The 18,206-nt window shown below is 43.6% G+C and overlaps 1 protein-coding gene across 1 annotated transcript; it reads left to right on the top strand.

Moving 5' to 3' along the window:
- Positions 1-232: 232 nt before the first annotated feature.
- Positions 233-15,146, top strand: STRA8 (stimulated by retinoic acid 8). The gene is made up of 8 exons (XM_037390768.1): positions 233-1,085; positions 2,798-2,873; positions 4,344-4,428; positions 4,830-4,982; positions 8,113-8,395; positions 9,649-9,725; positions 11,404-11,515; positions 14,924-15,146. The coding sequence occupies exons 1-8, from the start codon at positions 894-896 to the stop codon at positions 14,996-14,998; spliced, it is 1,053 nt and encodes a 350-aa protein (XP_037246665.1). The 5' UTR covers positions 233-893; the 3' UTR covers positions 14,999-15,146.
- The last annotated feature ends 3,060 nt before the right edge of the window (positions 15,147-18,206 follow it).

Raw genomic sequence — 18,206 nt, 5'->3', positions numbered from 1 at the left:
GTTTTTCCCGCCTCCTTATTGGCCGCCGCCGGGCACTGGAGGCGTTCCGATTGGCTCTCCGCCACGTGCGGCTCTTGTTGCTGAGCGCAGGCGGGCAGAAGCGCGGCGGCGGCCATGGAAGGGGCGGGCGCGGGCGCGGGCGTGGGCGTGGGCGTGGGCGTGTGCTCGGGCTCGGGCTCGGGCTCGGGCTCGGGCCGGGCGGGGTGAGGTCGATCGGGCGATCGGTCGATCCCCAGAGGTGTCCGGTGTGAGCAGCCACGGTCGGCCTCGAGCCGGCCTTTCCGCTCCCGGCAGCAGAAGAGACAGCAGGGCCAGGCGTCCTCTGTGCCGCGCTGGCGGTCGGTACTGGGGCAGGGGGCGTCGGTCCGTCGTGCGGCGGGTGCCTTGGACTTGGTCAGGCCGGTGGGGTGGCTGCAGCAGGCTCGGCTGGGCGTGGGCCTGGCCCTTTTGTGTATGTGTATGTCCGGTGGTGTTGCCTGCTCCGCTGTCACAGTTTAATTGGAAGAAAAATTCCAATGCTGTGAATAAATCTTTTAGTAACATCGGTGGAAGCTGAGGAGTCTCAGCACTTTCTGAAGCTGAACCCTGGGTACCCCATGGAAATGGAGCATCAAACCATTGCAGGGAAGGGTGCAGGAGGTGGGAGGTTTGGCTGTGTTTCTTGCAGTGCAGTTTATCGTTAGTGGTAGGTTAGGTTTTAGTCAGTACTTACAGATGGCATCCCTCAGGCAAAGAGAAGATTTCAGACTCCAGGATTTCCTACAGAAAAATGAGCTGGAGTGCTTTTGTCAGTCACCCTGAACTTGCCTTTTTTTGTCTGTCCACTACACAGGCTGTAAGATTTTTTTTTCTTTATTTATATATTTAGTCCATATAAAGTGTTGCAGCTTTTGATGGAGACAGCTGGAGCCTGTAGGAAGACACGTGCGAGAGTAAGTCCCAGTCCCCTGACACACCTGCAAGAGGTAGAATCCTACGTGGCAAAGCGGCGCTTGTCACAGGCACGCCACCGTGCTAGGCTGGGAAGACTTTTCAGCGACTTGCGGGAAGCTGTTCTATCCCAATCACACAACTCTGCCTCAAAGGTGCGGAGCAGCGACTATTTCTCTATGCGTCGCTGTTATACCTGGGTGTGTTTAAATTTAGCCAGGTTTATTAATATGACCACTGTATCTTTATGGGTGCCAGTGTGTGTGAGTGTGATTTCACTGTGTGAAGCTTTCCTGGATCTCTTTTACTTTAAAGCTGCCAGTTCAGCATAAGCAAATTGTTCACTTCATAGTCTCTGGGTCATGGGTTGTTCATGTGCCTTAGATGTGCTTTTCTTAAGGGTTTTTTGCAGGTTCTTTATAGCTTTGCAGCTTCTTTGTAGTGTTTTGGAAACAAAGCAAAGGATCCCGTGATGAAGTTATCTTGATTTCACACCATTTTGCTATGAAATCAGAGTGGTGAGTTTAGGGACAGAAACAGTTAAAGGGGAGGGAGTAATTCATTCAGCCTTATGAGGTGCACTCTGTCCTCAAGACACTGAAAAAATAAGTCTGGAAAAAAAACCCATCAATGCTGTTTATTGATCTCTGCTAAACTAAGAGACTATTTTATCGTTTATAAAGATGAAATGAACCCAAAATACTACTGAAAAGATTGATACCACCATGCTCAAAGCAGAGGAATAAGCATGAGGAGTACTTTTATCCTCAACTCTGCCACTGATTCATTTAGTTAGATTGGTTACTTACAGTTTTCCAGTTTGTAAAATGGAGAGCGTGGTGATTGTTTAGGACAGGAGTTGTCCTTGTAAAGGGCTTTAAGACTCTGAACATGTAAAACTGCTATCTGGTGCTTGTGCCTGCTGAACCCCTTATCTCTCCTACAGATTGAAGTAGGAGTTCAGTTTGCCATGTTCTGAACAAAAATGCAAGTTAAGCTGAAGTCACCATGAGCTCAGAAGCCAAGACTAAACAGATACTTGTTTTGTCTGGACTAGGGGGACTATCATCACATACCAACTCTTAAAATTGCTTTTTAATAGTATCATGTGCCCCTTGTGTGACTTTTGAAGGTCAAAAGAAGTTGAGTATCTTCAAGAGCCTAAATAGGAAAGTTCACTTGTAATCCTAGTTCTTAGTGTCTGGCTAAAATACCCAGTGTGACAACGCTGAAAGGTAGACATCCTGTCAAAGGTGATTGGGATGGTCTCACCAATCACATATATATTGAAATATTTTTGAGGTGTATATGTTTAAATGCATTGGCCATTTGTTCTCAGTTATGCTTGCTATAAATGATGAAGGAATGATGTTCAGCACTGAAGTTACTCCAGTAACTATCAGTGTAGCTGAGAGCAGAATATGGCAAAGGCTTCTCCTAGCAAAGTTCTCATGGGAAATTATTAGTAAAGTCTTATGCCTAAAGTTGGTAGACGTCCAACAAGACTTCACAGCATGGTATTTCTGGACATGCTCCAAGAAAAGAACAATCCAAACAAGACTGTTTGCTGATGAAAGAAGATCACAGTTAAGTAGCAAGTATCTATGTGACCAGGTGTTATGTGTATGTGTTGCATAATACATACCTAAATATTTATATTCTGCATTGAAGTTTGCTCTGGTATTAGTTCTTGCCCCTTTTCATATTAATGAGGGTATCTGGTGAAACAATACAGTTGTTTTCGCAGGGACATCAAGATAACTGAATATCAAAATGAAGGAAAAGTGAAGAAAACAACCAAGGCATGTTAAAACATTGATCTAGTCAGAGCAGAGAGCAATCAGTTCTGATTTTTTCTTGTGTTTAGTATCAGGTTTTGCGTAAGGCTAAGAAATCTATCCAGAAGTTGGAGCAAACCTTGGGTTCTTTGCTGGAGATGAAAGGTAACTATGCAAGTATTTGCTTTGGACAGAGTGCCTGGATTTGTTTGTTTATTTATTTGTTAAAGAGACATTTAGGTACCTAGCTGAGCAAATTAAAGCGTTAGAGCTGACTGTGACTTTAGTTGTAACAGTAAGCAAGGGGTAGCAAAAAGTCTTACTGACCTACTAAGCACTGCACCTCAGAAATCCCCCTCTGACTCTGAGTTGTTCCTACCCCCTCCCCTGCCAAGGTGAAGGAAGGAAACTGGTAATTCCTGCCATCCCATGGTCAGGCAGAATGGCATTGTCACCCTGCTGCCAGTTCACCCTCAGCAGGTGTGAGGCTGGTGTGGGTCGCCAGGCTGCATGCTTGGGCTCCCACTGAGAGGCTGCAGGAGCATGTGTGCTCCTCCCGGCCTCAGCAATGTAGTGTAGTGTGAAAGACAGCTGTCATGAGCACCCAGGATTGCAAGTCAAGCACAGCCAGAGCTTAAACTGCAGGCTCTGATGTCAGATAAAGGAGAACAGAGAAGCTGCTGAGGATTTCCTAGTACAGGAAATGGAAGCCTCTAGTTAAGAATTTACTCTGATAGAAACGGGTAGAGAGCTGCTGTGGCTTTGTTTTCTTTCAGCTTGGTGGGTCGTCTTCATACACTCTTCTGTTACCACCTGTGGCACCATGCGTCACTGCAGTGTAGCATGTGCTGTCAGCAGTTGAGGCATGCCTTGCCAATGTGCCATCTTGTTTACTGATGCTGGCCGCTGCCTGCAGTGGCAGCAATTAGTACTGGGGGCTGATGGGGTACAGACTTTGGACGTATTTTTGTGTCCCTTCAAGTGTCCAAGTTACTGTCAGGTAGAAAAAACCCTGCTATTCTTGCAACTTGCACCTTCAATAATTTGCATCAGTTAGAAGTCCCATTGCTTAACGTGAGCAATCTCCTCTGAACCCACATCCTTGAATAACCCATAAAAGTCAGTCATAGGTAGAAGAAATAGTTTGAGAGAGCAAAATTGAAGAGATCACAAGCAGTGAGGCTGGGTGAGGAGAACATGGAGGTTAATTTCCCCTTGTGTTTACTTGCATATATGTACAGTTCATACTGCTTGTGAATCACGTGTTGGTTGTCGGGGGGGGGGGGTATTAAATGCAATTTGCTTGTTATATGGCAGTCACAAAATACCGTATTGACTAGTGCTTGCCTGGAGTTTGATTTGCTGGTTATTTTATTAATATCACCATCATTTCTGTCAGACCAACGTTAGGAAGAAGGCATTAATTTTAAGTTCCTCAATGATAATAAACTCCCAGTAATGCTAGCTACATTGCAGGAGAGGCAGACATTTCTCCTTTTACATCATTTTTGTATAATGAAAAGCTCTGGCTTGTGAAGAACCAGATGTTGAATTTATTTTGTTTGATTGGGGCTGAGGGTGGGAGGGAAGCCAAAAGTGTCACTGATGTGACAGTAACCTTTCTGCTGACAGCAGAGTCCTTCAGTCTGGAGGATGGGAACCTGTCCAGCTTGGAGGAAGTCAGGGAGCAATATGTCAAGAGGCACTTCAGCAATCATAGGTAAGGGCTTATGCCAGTCAAGTAAAGATGATAATACTTTGCACTTGCTTCCATCCCAGCATCTCTGAACCTCTTTGTCATTGTTACTGAATTTCCAAGCAGAAGCCTTTCATTGTGGGGAAAAGATGAAGAGAATTCTCCTGGACCCCTGTGATCCTGTACAGTACACAAACACTCTAAGCATGTTGCTGGTCTCATTTCCAGTCAGTGCTTGTATTTCCTTTCCCTTCTATGTAGCTGATCTGCACCAAGGGCTTCTCATTCACCTGCAAAGCAAAAGGAGGAGGAGAAAGCTGGCTTGGGAAGAATGGCCCTGGACTCTGGAGTGGCCATGACAAGGGCCTTATTAATCCAGTTAAGAAGTTGTTCGTGTGGCTTTTTTTCCTGTGTGTTCTTTCCAGCACTGCATCAGCCTCGGAAGCTGTGAGTGAGAATGACTCTACTACCTGGTGTTTGATTCAAGAATGTGAAAAAAAACCACCGGAAGAGGATGGGAAGCCAGAATTGATCCAGTCTTCAGACACTTCATCCTCAGATCTGGTGGACTTTGAACGGTAGGTACACACCACATTGCCTTCAGTTTTTTGACTTGTTTATATTAACATCGTGCATCCAGTTGCTGCCATTCCTACAGCCCTGCTGGAGCCTGCCTCAGCCTTGCAGAAGCCTTGTGCCAGCAACTTTAGCCCTGCTGGTGATGAACCTGAGCACCTCACATGTCTTTTACCTGCAACTTGCATGTGAATGGTCTCCCAAGCATCATAACAGCCCCCAGCTCTCCAGACCCTGGAAAATCCCTGAGAATTTTCCATCCATCCTCAAGAAAGAGAAAAAAATGTATTTCAAGTGTGTCAGTCCCTGTGTGGCCATGTTTTACCATTGTTCATGTGGCCTGCAGAGTAAGATGCAGCATACCTGCTAACAGTAGTGGTTTAACAGACAAGTTCAGATGGAATTGGAGGTTATTCATCCAGAATGGTTTATGCAAGTGCATGTCCCTGTGTGTTTTGCTGTCAGTACCACTATCAAGTTGTATCCCTGCAATGGGGCTAGATTTTAGGAATGTAGGAATTGCTGCACCAGATGAAATTTTTGATTCTAGTTGTTTGTGTTCTGGGGAGGTGCAGGAACCAGAGGTAGGCAGGTACTTTCCCCCACAGTGATGTTTGTCCTGCCTCTAATGGCATTGTTATGAGGAGCTTGAATGCTGTTGCCCCTTCCAGAAATAGACCCTTAGCTCCTGGCAGCTTGGAGTGCTTTTGGGGGGATCAGAGAAGGGTAAGGCTGGGTGCAACCAGGGGAGATCATGCAGTTCTTGGCTTGTGGGCTGCAGAGTAGTGGTGGCCTGGAAGATGTCAGAAAGCACTCCTCAAAATGTCTGCAACACAGGGACGAGCAGGGGAACCTAAACACTTAGGTGTGTGTTACAGTTATAGCTGGTGGGTGCAAGTCTGTAAACCCCCTTTAGGATCAGCTCCTAAGTGCCTGTTGCAGGACTTAAAAAACAAAGACCACTTTTCTCATGTCAGTGGTCCATGTATTTTAGTTTGGGGTTGTAATGGTAAGATTACTGGGTTTTTTCAAAGTTACTTATATCTTAAGACTGAGTACATTATTCATCGCATTCTTTCCCTTGCTGTCAGACAGAACTAGGAGCTACTTAGAAGTCATGAATCCTTTTCCAAAGGATGAATGATCATTTAATTGTGAAGATTTGAGAAACAGATAGATGTCTAATCTATCCTGTACCCTCAAGCAGAGTCAATTTTGCCCTGACCATCCCAGAGTAAAGAATACGCAGTACAGGAGAATCCAAAGCTGCAGCTGGCAACCTCTTCCACAGCGTCACTGCCATAAACAAAAACTTCCACAGTTCCTTGCTCTCTTTTGCTTTGAACTGGTACTTATTTATAAAATTCCCTTGGACTATTGAGGTTTTCATCAAAACAGGATTGCAGCTGTGTCAGCAGATGGCACCAGCCTCCCGCTACTGTTCCTGCTTTTGCTCCTCTGAGAATCTGAGGTCTCTGTAATAAAGATACTGTTTACAAGACCTTGAAATCTGCTGAATCAAGATTTTCTGGGGAAAGTATGCTCTACTTCATCATAGACTGCAGGACATAGCTGTAAACACCTGACTTTCCCCTTCTTCACTAACAAAGTAGACCAGAGCCTGTACTGTGTGGGCTCTGGCGCTTATCCTTACAGTCTTCCAGTCCTGGCAGACTGCATTTGGTTCGTAGCTAATCCTTCTCCAAAAAATTACCTTTTATAACAGGCATAAAACAATAGGGACTCTTCAGCAGAGAAAATGACAGCCTTTTCTTTGGTGATTGTCTACTCATTATTTTGGCAGCATCAGAAATGCTTTGAGATTCAGCTGACTTTTTTTTTCTCCCATGTGCAGCAGCAGGAGCTGTATTGGTAGGACTGCACAGTACTCTGTCCAATGCAAAATGTGGTTGTCTTCTTCCAGTTGGGAAGGAAATACTTGAGTCATTTTCAAGCTTAATTTCTTTAGCAAAGCAATCTAATGGTGATTCATATTCTTCTGTTTGAGAATCTCCAGATCTTTTGTTTGGAGCTGGATATCCAGAATCCTTAGTAAGCACAATAACTTACATGAGAACTCTTATTCCCCTTCTGGTACTTTTTCTCCAGAAATGGTGGAAAATAATAGAGTGTGGAAACTGGAGTTCAAACATGTTTATGCTTGTGTGCAGAATTATCTTAAGATTTTCAATATTGATTTGCTGGAACAAGTATTTTTAAAAAAAAAACAAACCCAAACGACTGAACTCTTTTGAGTTACTTTCTCATGCAGTACGGTTCAGTTAATCAGGAAATGTGCTTATTTGGGACATCTTCCAAGGAATCATTTTGAGCCCAAACTTAGTAACAATGACTGCTGTTTATAGAACGCGTGGCTTGTACTCTTTTGATCTTGTTATTTTCATCTGAGAAACTTTAAGCATTTAATTAACAAAAAATAACCTTCAGTGCTGCTTTCCAAAGTAGACGTTATTATCCCTGGTTCACTGTGGCACACAGGACTGACAGAAGAAATGGGATTGTTCTGAGATTTAGTCACTGGGTTGAAATTACAACAGTTATGTCCCATTACCAGTTTCACTACAGACTGCATAGAAGTCAGTCTTAGGGATGCATTTCCTTTGATGTGAGATAGAGGAAATGTAGCTCCCATGCTTGTTTAAGTTAGTGTCCAGGCCTGGGGTAGTCTTTTTCTATCTGCATGTATAGTACCTGATACGTCAGGATATGACCTCAACCAAGTGTAGAGCAATGCCAGTAAAAGTATAAAAAGTGGCTTGCAGTGTCAAAGCCTCAGGATATAAAGGCAAGTAACTCAAAATTTATTAAATACCAGAATGAGGTTTGCCTGTGCAACAGGTACAGCCTGCAGTGCCTCGAGGTTCTGTTGTGAGGCAGTCCTGCTGAGGCTGTGGCTGGAGCCTGCCTTTTGAAGCTAAAATCTTGGCGGAACAGAGCTGCTAAAATCTTCAGACAGTGTTGGGCAACCTTCAGTAATTGTGTGAAGTCTTAGAGGGGGGAGTCAGTGAAGTAGTTATGAATCACGGCTACTCCCCAGTCTCCTACTGATTTACAATAGATGGCTGCCTCATAGCCTGTGCTTAAGAGATGCTCCCTTTTCTTTCGTTACAGATACCTGTATTTTTATAAGCACACGGTGGACCTGCTGATAGAGCATGGAGTTGTTTGCACTGAGGAAGTGCCTCTTCCTGAGGTCTCCATGACTATTTCCCACCTCTGGCAAGAGCTTTCTGAAGAAAGGAGAGACAGCATCCTGCGGTATTGTAGCCAGAGAGATTTCCTCATGGATCCTAAAGCTGCTTGTCAAGAGCCTGCATGCACTGAAAGTAGTGTGAGGGACAGCCGAGGTAACAGCGAGGAAGCCAGTGGTTCATCAGTCTCCACACCAGAGGAAGTAAGTGCTCGGTACAGCGGGTCCTGTGCTTCTGAAACTCCAAACCTTCAGATGCTAATTGGCTCTGAAACTTTTAATTGGAAACATACAGTAGTTGTAATTGTGCTTTCCTAAGACCACTTGAATGCATAAGTGGAAACAATAAGCAGCCTCTGAGTAAATATCTGCACCAAATTCTGTCTTGGTAAGATACACAGCAAGCTGTTGGAGTCAGTGGTAGTAATCCTGCTAGTCTCCACTGACCTGTAGAGTTTCTGTGCTAAGTAACAGTTAAATTTGCTCTAACTTGCTCCAGGGGGAGGGAGCGAGAACAAGAATTATACGGTTATGGTGCTCTGCAAACTCTCCAAGGAGCGCCGATGATCTAAATACAGAAGGAATACCCAGTTTGCCAAGGCCTGCTGTGTTTTGGGTTGGGTGTTTTATTTTCATCAAAGCACTTGGTAGCAAGTATTTGTAGACCAGTTTCTGTACAGGGCTAATAAATGCCAGTGCCACGCACCTTGGCAGAGCCACAAAGTCAGTGACTGAGTAGACCAGGGCATTTGTTAAAAAGAGACAAAATAACAGCCAGCTCTTTGTAAACTGTTCCTGGAGCACATAAGCAACTAGCTGCTCAAAGACATGTATGTAATTTTACTAGCTGCAAGGGAGGGACAGATGTCCAACTTTAATAGGTAAGTAAAATGCATTGACAAGTTCTTTGAGTCACAGGACACAACTCATGTTGCTGGCCTCCTTAATAAATGTCATGGGGATGTTGCATGCACAGTACTTTTCTGGCACAGAAGATGTGTGAACTGCATTATGGTGGGGTGAACAAATAAGCTTATTGGTCTGTCACAGGGAGCATCTGAACTCCTTTGTAAGCCAGGTCACACACTGGAATCAGATTTGGGGAGACCAGCTGGTACAGCTGAGATCTCCAGCCATAAGCAGCAGCAGTCTAGTCTCTAAAACATTGATATAAATAATGTTTTTTAGTGATTTTCTGGGAGATGTAATGTTAAGTAATTCCTACAGGTTGAAGCATAGGCCTAAGGGAATGGAATAACCTTGTTCCTAGTCATGAAATACAGTTATTCTGTATTATTCCTTTCTCCATAGAACCCTTTTGGTTTACTCTATATGTAAATATACCCGTTAAATGGAAAGAAAGAGTATCATGCTTTGTAAGACTTCATTATTAAAGGTGATAGGTAAAACTCTTAGGTGGCTGGATATGTTGACATCTGAAGTGTTTTCTCTGATAGGTAATGTTTGAAGATGCATTTGATGTTGCTGCTGATTTCCTTGACAGAAGTGAGACTCAAGGAACATCTAGCCAGAGGTAAGTTATAAACTTACCCCTTTTGCTAGACAGAGTAAGTTAATAGTCAGTACTCCATGACAAGTTTTCTGTGGAGTAAGGCAATAGCCTAGCTTTCTTTTTTGTGCCTAATTTTTAGTAAATGGTTAGAACAGCAACTTCCAGCAATTTTGCTCACAATAATACTCTCTTAAGATGCAAAAGTGAAATGATTAATAGGCATTTATGGCAGAATGAGTAAGAATCACTTATTAAGAGCACCCCATCACTTCAGGATAACTCGAATTCTTCTTTTAGCACTCTACATAGCTTTCCATCTTTTCAAATTACAATATTTGTGAAGTTTTCCTTTTCTCTCTCTCACTTACCAGGTCTCTGAGGACCACAAGGCATTCCTCAGATAAGTCAGCTAATCATAAACTGTACTCTCATTTAATGAGAAAAAAATTGTAATTTTTGAACATTGACTCCCTTACCGTTTTTAGTACCCCAATTTAATCACAAGGAGGTGATCAAACTAAAATGTGATTGACCTGAACAGTAACATCCAAGAAACACCAGACCTATTAAATAATAACATCTCTTTCCTCTGCAGGTCAAGTGAATTACCTAAAAGAGAACATGTCAGATACAAAGCTGGCACTGCCTTTGATTTGTCCCAGTAGACCAAAGAAAGAAAAGGGTTGCTTTCCTCAAGAGGAAAGTCACATCTTTTATGCATTCTTGCTACTTAGTCTTTGTTAGGATTGTTTCTCTTTGTAAATAGTGTTTTTAACCTGTTCTTTTTAATCCCAGTTTCTACTTATTTTTCAATATTTAGAGAGTTCTTCAGTGTGAATCTCTTTGTCTTTCACCACCATTCCACCTTGTACTTCCAGAACAGAATGAATGGAAATAAGGTTGTTTTGACTGTTGATCAGAATATATTTAAATACATAAAGCTTAGCAAATACATATCTATTAAATAACATTTATTAGGTCAAAATTGCTGTTTACTTTTAAAATAAGAAAGTATTCCTTAATACTGCAATGTATTGCGATCTATTTTAGATCCCAAATTGGATTAGTATTTCAGTAGTCAACATTTATCCTGTTCCCTTCCTTCCTTATCACTCTGTGCTTTGTAATTCTGGGCAAAGGCGTGATGACAGAACTTTTTAAAATCCCAGGGAGAACATAGAGGTGAGGTCTAGAATGATTATCTTAGCTTTTTGCCCGTTACCTGTTACCCGACTACAAACCTGCCAGTGATAGCTAATATGTCATTTCGTGGCCACATGTTACTGCATTCACTCAAAAACTTTATAAAAGAAGTTGAGGCTGTTTCTCTGAACAACCCTACAAAATACACTACCAAATAACCATTGTTTCTCTCTGTTAAAATAGATATATACTTTTCCCCACAACAGTGTTACTGTAGTTGTCACGTGTCAGTGGATCTCTTTGTTGTGATACTGGTTTCTTTTATTGCTGTTCTCTGTTCTTCCGTATCTTCCTTGCATTTGTTAGACAATATCTCATCAATATATCCACCTCCACTCCTCCTTGTTTTCCTTGGTTATTTTCTTTAAGATCAGAATCATCTTGAAGACAATGTGAATCTTTTTAAACTTATAGGTAAAATGTGTAGGTGAGGAAGTAAGTAGGAGGAAAAACAAGGGAACAGGAATTTAAATATAGTATCTGGTTCCATTTTCAGTTCAGCATTTCCAAGCTGCGCTTCTGAAAATCCAGAGAATCACCACAGACTCTGTCTGCAGATCACTGACTTCCTAAAAAGCCTCTTCTTTGCTAATACACAGTTTTTCCAGGTAAGCTTTGCTAAAGAATTCCTTACAGAAGGATCAATGTCTTTCTGTCATCGTCAGAAAGGGATTTCTGTTTTCTGTGCTTCTGATCATCTTGTCCAGAATCATTACAAATAAGAACTCTGGTTTCATCACTTCAGATGTGTCATTCCAAAAGGTCACTAGGATTGTGTCATTGTGAGGAGTTATTATTGCTCAGAGTATTATTCAAAATGGCAAATGACATGGGGAACTTTTGTTGTTGTTGTTGTCTGCATGAAAGTTCCTTGTGGAAAAGCTTGAGTGATCTCATCTGAACAGGCGAAGCTCACTTCGCAGTTCTCCATTAACCCCCAGCTGCTTCATTCTGAGCTCAGTAGGACCACCTTCTGCTTGTCTGGGTGCCAGGTTCCCTACCCTGAGCCCTCCGCTGGCAAGCCGTAGGAGTAGGATATTTGTGTTCTTGAAGGAGCTGATAAACAGCTGCTGAGCTGCCCCTTAACCTCAGCTTGCTGTTGCAGGTTCACTAAGCCAGAAGTCATTGTGTTTGCAGTATTATTCCTCCCCTTCTTGCCCTCCTGCCAAGGAGGTGGCTCAGAGAGTGGAGGACTGAAAGGGAGATATCCCTCAGCCAGAGCATGCTTGTGTTTGTGATGAGGGGTAATTGGGACAGCAAACAAAGCAGAAACTAGTGTTGCACACTGAATCTACCACACAGTGGCTGCTGCATGCCATTTGGTTTCCCCCATCTCAGGGAGAGAGTAGCACTAGAGAAGGTGCAGAGGAGTGGCAGCCCGTGCAGCAAAAGGCATTAAAGAGGAGCTACTAGAGTAGGACTCTTCTGCAAAAAAAGTCTGAGGAATACCATGAGAGAATTTTGATCCTAAATGATGTGGATTTGGTACACAGAATGGTTATTCATTGTGTCTAATACCAGAAGGACTCGAAAGCACTCAGTGAAATGAACAAACAACATATTAAAAAATAGTTGCATGTGCAAATTACCAAATTTAACTCCTGGAGCATCAATCCATTGGCAGTTATTAAATCTGAAGGTCCAGATACAATTTCCAGCTTAGAAGGTCCTCACAGCACAGTTTGCCATAATGAGGGAGCATATATTGTGGAGCAGAGCACACTGCATGCACAGTTCTTGCACTTTTTGTCTAAATATCCACTCCTGGCTATTGTCAGAGAGCAGGCACTGATCTACACAGCCCTTTGGTCTGTGAATAGCTATGTTCTGTGTAAGGACAGAGCTCTTCCTGTGCTTATGTAAATGACTGTGAACTAGAAAAGAAAGAAAAGCTTTAGGCAAGATATGGTATTTCCCGGTTTAAAATTTCTTTTGTGGATGTCATGCCTGGCAGCATTAGGTGGTCCCATTTTGTCCTGCTGCTGCATTGTTATATATGAGCCCAAGTCCATCTCACAGCTCCCAGGTGAGGTGATAAGAGAAGAGGTAGTGTCTCTTTCAAGCTTTAAAGAGGGACATTTGAAATAAGACTAGGAGAATGGGAGTGATGGGAAGACAGGCAGCAAAAGAAGCTGAAGTACCGCAAATTGGCAGTTGAGTGAGCTCCGTGGATCCAAAAGGAAATAAAAGGCTGTGTGCATTTCTTTTATGCAGGAACTTTTGAGTTGTCTGTGATAAGACAATAAAAAGGAAGTTTGAGCAGAAATCACGCAGCTTAGAGAGTACTGATAATGTGAAGGTCACAATCTGTTTTGGTTTAGATAACTGCAGTACAGCACATCTAGAGAGTCCTGCCAAGAGACACACAAAAAAATACGACTGACTAGATTTTTTTTGGTTTGAGCGCAGAAATTCAGCTCCATCTCAAAGCAAACAGATTGAGGCAGTTATGGAAGTGGTTGCAGAGCAGGGATAGGAGACATTCCAGCTAGCTTGAAACACACCAACTCAGGCAGCAGCAGGGAGTTCAGTATAGGCTACATACCTTACCCTAGAAATTGGGCTACTCGGAGCCTTAGAGACTTCTGGACTTGACGGGGAAAGGAGCCCTTCCTGCTTACCTTATGGGTGTGACTGAACCGCTGCAGCCTGTTCCCCTTCCCTTGATGTGGTATCTGCGCCAGTGTTACACTGGCCCGGGAGTCTGGGCAGTGCTGGGATAAGTTATCCCAAAGATAAAGTGATGTCCTGGTGCACTGTGCCCACACCTTCTAGAAGATACAGAGGTGAGTAGCAGGTGCAGTACCAAGGTGAGGCATGCGATGTGCTCCCAACAGAAATATGAAAGGCAGCCTATGGTCTTCTTTTCTTTCATCTGCAGAGCTGATAAGGCGGCAGGGTTCATTGCTGGTCATTACAGGCTAGTGCTGTGTTATGCCATTTCTGGTTAACTGTCCAGGTAGGAAGTACTATTGTTGGATTGTGCATGTTCACCATTTCATAGTCACAGATGCACTGAGTGCAGCTCCTTTTGAGCCGCTGCCCTGGCCATCAAGGCTGCCAAGGGCATGGATCCCGGTAGTATAAAATGCTTGAGAAAGTCGCACACAAGAGGAGGGAGGAGATCCATTAGACAAGGAAAGGGAGGGCTCCGGAAAGGTCAGTGACCTAAAAATGAAAACAGGAGCATGCTTCCATGGTACATGGTAGAGAAATTTCTCTGAGCATGAGATTAATTAAGCAATCTTGTAATTTTTTAAGAGCTGTTGTCTTAAGGTCACATCATAAAAGATTCTTAGCAGCAAAGGCAGTAAAGAATTAATTTAGATTGAGGTCCAAAGGTTTTACAATATCTAAGTGAAAGTCAGTGGGGTTTTTTCTAAGCAGCACTGAGCACCTTTGCATTTTCAAAGGCGTAATTTCTTTTAAAATTATGGATTTTAGATGAGTCACTTGACAAGCAAGTGGGATTTATTGCTCCTTAAGCCATACATTTTTTAAACAGCACCTATTTTTAAGAGCAGCCTTGCCGTAAAGCATCTTGCATCAATGCAGAAGGTGGAGTAGATTGACTGTAGGCATGAACACTTTCATCTAGTTTGATTTCTCAAGAGCCATTTATTCTCTGTAAGCCGGCGAAAGAGAAGGAAATGGTCTTCTGTTGCTAAAAGAGCAGCAAAGCCTGAAGTCAGAAGTTAAGGGCTCAAGGAAGCTCTCCTATCTTCAAAGCCTGTTATGTGACCCACTTGCTACCACAGTCAGTAACAGCTGTCTAAATGATGTAAATAGACATAGGGTAGGAGCCCTGTGATTTTAGAAAAAAAATTGGTTGAAAATTTGAGCCATTCATCAGGCATCTCAGGCACTTGACAAGTGCTGGTTGCTGATTCAGAGAGAAAGGCGGGCTCATGGTGCAATAACTGATGCATGTCGGCACTTGACTAACGCGCTGTATATTTGAAACACAATCAACTCCTGTGGTTTTTAATCCTGCTTGACTTTGGGGGGCCTTTCAGGAAGAAGACCTTCAGTTTGATTATGAGACTGTGATGCTGAGGTGCACTGAGACCTTTGATGATGAAGATTTCTAAACAGTATCTCTGTTTGCTAGTGTTTTGCCAAGCATTGCCAGGTACACCAGCATGTGAAGAGACTGCACTTCTTTCAGTGAAGCACGTCTCTGAACAGAGTGTGAAGACACTGTGTTAAAGTGGTTTGTTACTGTTCCGTTGACTTCCTATTCCCTCATCGGTGCTTCTTGATGTATCAGTTATTTATACCTTTAAAGTTCCATGGTTTAGATATTTATAAAATCTTAGTAAGTACTTTTGTCTGTTGCTTTTTAATGTTTAACCTCACTTCACAAGTAAACTGAGGCACGTACAGTTGTGACCTTGCCTAGCATAAGCTGTGGAAGAGCTGCAGAGAGGTCACATCAGTGATGGCCTGCATGCCCCTATAGGATGCAGGTCTCAAACTGCAACCTGCAAAGATCATTGCCCTGCACTCTGGCAGTGATTACTTTTCCAGTGCTGTTTTACAGCTTGGGCTGACAAGGGAAGAGGGATTTCCTTACAGAGAGTGAGATGAGGCTGTTCCATTTCTCTATGGGGACAGCAGCAGCGGCCACCCACTCCCAAATCACCCAGAGAAGTGCAGGCACAATAATACACTTTGGACTATTTACTTTTGCGAAATGTAAAAAGCTGAGTGATCAGACTTGTGCTCTTCCACCACATCTCACTCTTTAATGAGTACTGTTCAGATAGTGTCTTGGAATTAAAAGTGCTGTGAAGATGAATAAAGTCTTTCCCATCTCTGAGCTATCATTAAAGGCTCTCTACAGACTTGGACAAACTGTGTTCTGACAGTGGTTATGCTGAGGTTGTGCTAACAGCCATCACAAACAGAAAAGCTAAAAAGTTTAATTTTAAAATTTAAACTAAAGCTGGCATACTCCACTATCCATTGGCCTTCAGCAGACAGGCTTTTAGGCTGAATCCAAGAGGGCTGGGCCAATGCCTTGGTGCATAAGAGCATGATACATGCAGCCGTATTCAAGCAAACACATGTGGAGCCTACCACTGAAGCACAAGAGGAGAGTAATTCCTCCAGAGCACCTTCCGTCCCTGCAGGTGAGGCTGTAGTAGCGCTCCCAGGTGAATGTTTGCTAGGCTGCTGTGTTTGGAAGTGGGGGCTCCTAATTGCAGATCCTCTTTGGGTTTAAGAGCCCCTCTGAGTTCTCCAGTGTGCAGCCTTGCCTTTCTAATGTGCTTCATGCATACAGGCTATAAGCAATGCTGGCTCTCCTTCCTCCTCCTCCTTTTCCTCTCATTCCAAAATGCCAAGCACGTGCATCTCCTGGGCAGTCTGGATTTTGGGACACCTGCTGGCTGAAATACAGGTACAGACTTCTGAGGGGTTCCAAGGTCAAATCATCCTCTCCTTTAGCTAGTACAAGAGACATATATATACCTACAGTAATAAGCATTTACATTAAGTGTTCTGCCTGTGTTTTCTTTTTGTAGTTTTGGGGGGAAATAGGTTAGTTTTTCTCAGTATTGAGAATACTTTTCCCACAAGCTTTTAGCTGTAGAAAGATTTCTCTCATCTTCAGTTCCATTTGCCACACAACTTTTGGTCAGGTTTGTTACATTAATGATTCTTTCACCACATCCATCTCAATAACCACATCAGCTGAGGTCAAACTTGGCAATACTGGTATGTGCCATAGGACAGCCATGTGAATAGATAATGTTCAAGGCTTAACAACCTTTTATTGGCATTTCATTCCTGCCCTTTTGAGGGCCAGTTCAGGACAGAAGTTAAACATAGCATAATTCATTTCCAAATGACTTTCAGCCTCCCACCTACCACAGGAGGCAGTTTTAAATGGACACCACACACCATGTAGATGCGTTCCCTTGATCATCACACATGAGAGTTTCTGATGCTTCACCAGGAGAATTTTAGGTTAAGACTGGCCTGAACATTAATGTGAAACAGCAGGTGTGTTCAGGTAATGTGAAAAGACTAAGTCCTCCAAATGGTAGCAGGCTTTGTGGGAGGTGTTGCAACATTAAGGAGAAGATAAAGAACACGTTATTCTGGTTCCTCCTGTCGCATGATCATAGTTTACAAGAGTGTGGGCCTGTGTGTAACGTGGGAAGGCAGTTTCCTCTCCTGCAGAGCCAAAGCTACACAGACAGTAGCTGTTCTGCCCTGGCGTGCATGAAGTCTGCTCTGCCTTGGCAGGGAAGCAGCCTTAATTCCTGAGCATATTGGTACTGTGCTTACACGGGTACCACATTGTGCAGCACTCAGTGGTTGGTCTGGTGGAAACTTTTCATGAAAAAAATCTGGAAAATGTAGGCTACTGGGGCAGAGCGGTGAGAAGGAGTTGGAGGCAGAAAGGCAGCAGGGAGGGAAGAGTGGGAAACGTGAACACATCAGTGGAAGTGCAGTTGTTGCAAGGGTTTGGGCAGACCAAGCTGAACAGCGCAGGGTGGGACCCACCACATTACAGCTGTGCTACAGCATGGCAGCCCCTCACTTTTCAACACATTAAGCGTAACATAGGGCAGTCCTGCCCAGGTCACATCTTGTGAGAAAGCTGTGGAAATGAGCCTCTGATTAGCTGCTCTAGAGCCAGCGCACCTAGGGTACAAGCAAATACCCATCACCAGGTCTCCTCGGCCAGAACAGCAGGAGCATCTGCCTGGACTTCCCAATTAGCTGTCTGCCTCTCTGCAAAGCTGCAAGCAGGGTGACCCCACACCTGGTTGAAATCAGTAAATGTTGCTGCACTCAGGACTCAACAGTAGCACAAAGGGTAATACAGCTGACACGTAGCTGGCTGTTCTCCAAGCAATCTGAAACAGCCCTCAAGTGTTCAGTTTTATGCTTGAGGATCCTCTGGTTTTCATTTTCATTAAGTAGAAAATAAACAGAAGCCATGTTGCTGCGGTGCAAAGTCGAAGCTGTTTCCAAACCTCAAGTGGCCACATGCAGCTGGGAGGAGTGGTGGCCCTGCAGCCTAACCCCTGCCTACTTTGTTTTAAAATTTGGAAATGTCCCCCCGAGGCAAATAAAAGGATATTTTATAAATATATAACAAACACACCGAAGGGGGGAATTTTTAAAAACATTTAGGAGCCTGAGCTTGAAACAGGGATGTAAACAGTTTCTGAAAAACTGCCTTCTGAGCCTTAGCAACAGCAGACACAGCTGCCCCAGACCAGCATAGCCCGCACACAGCTGTCTGCGCCTCCTGGCCCATAGGATGTGCCAGGGTAACAA

Source organism: Falco rusticolus, chromosome 5 (assembly GCF_015220075.1).
Source record: "Falco rusticolus isolate bFalRus1 chromosome 5, bFalRus1.pri, whole genome shotgun sequence".
Lineage (NCBI taxonomy): Eukaryota > Metazoa > Chordata > Aves > Falconiformes > Falconidae > Falco > Falco rusticolus.
This window is presented reverse-complemented; position numbering and strand designations above follow the sequence as displayed.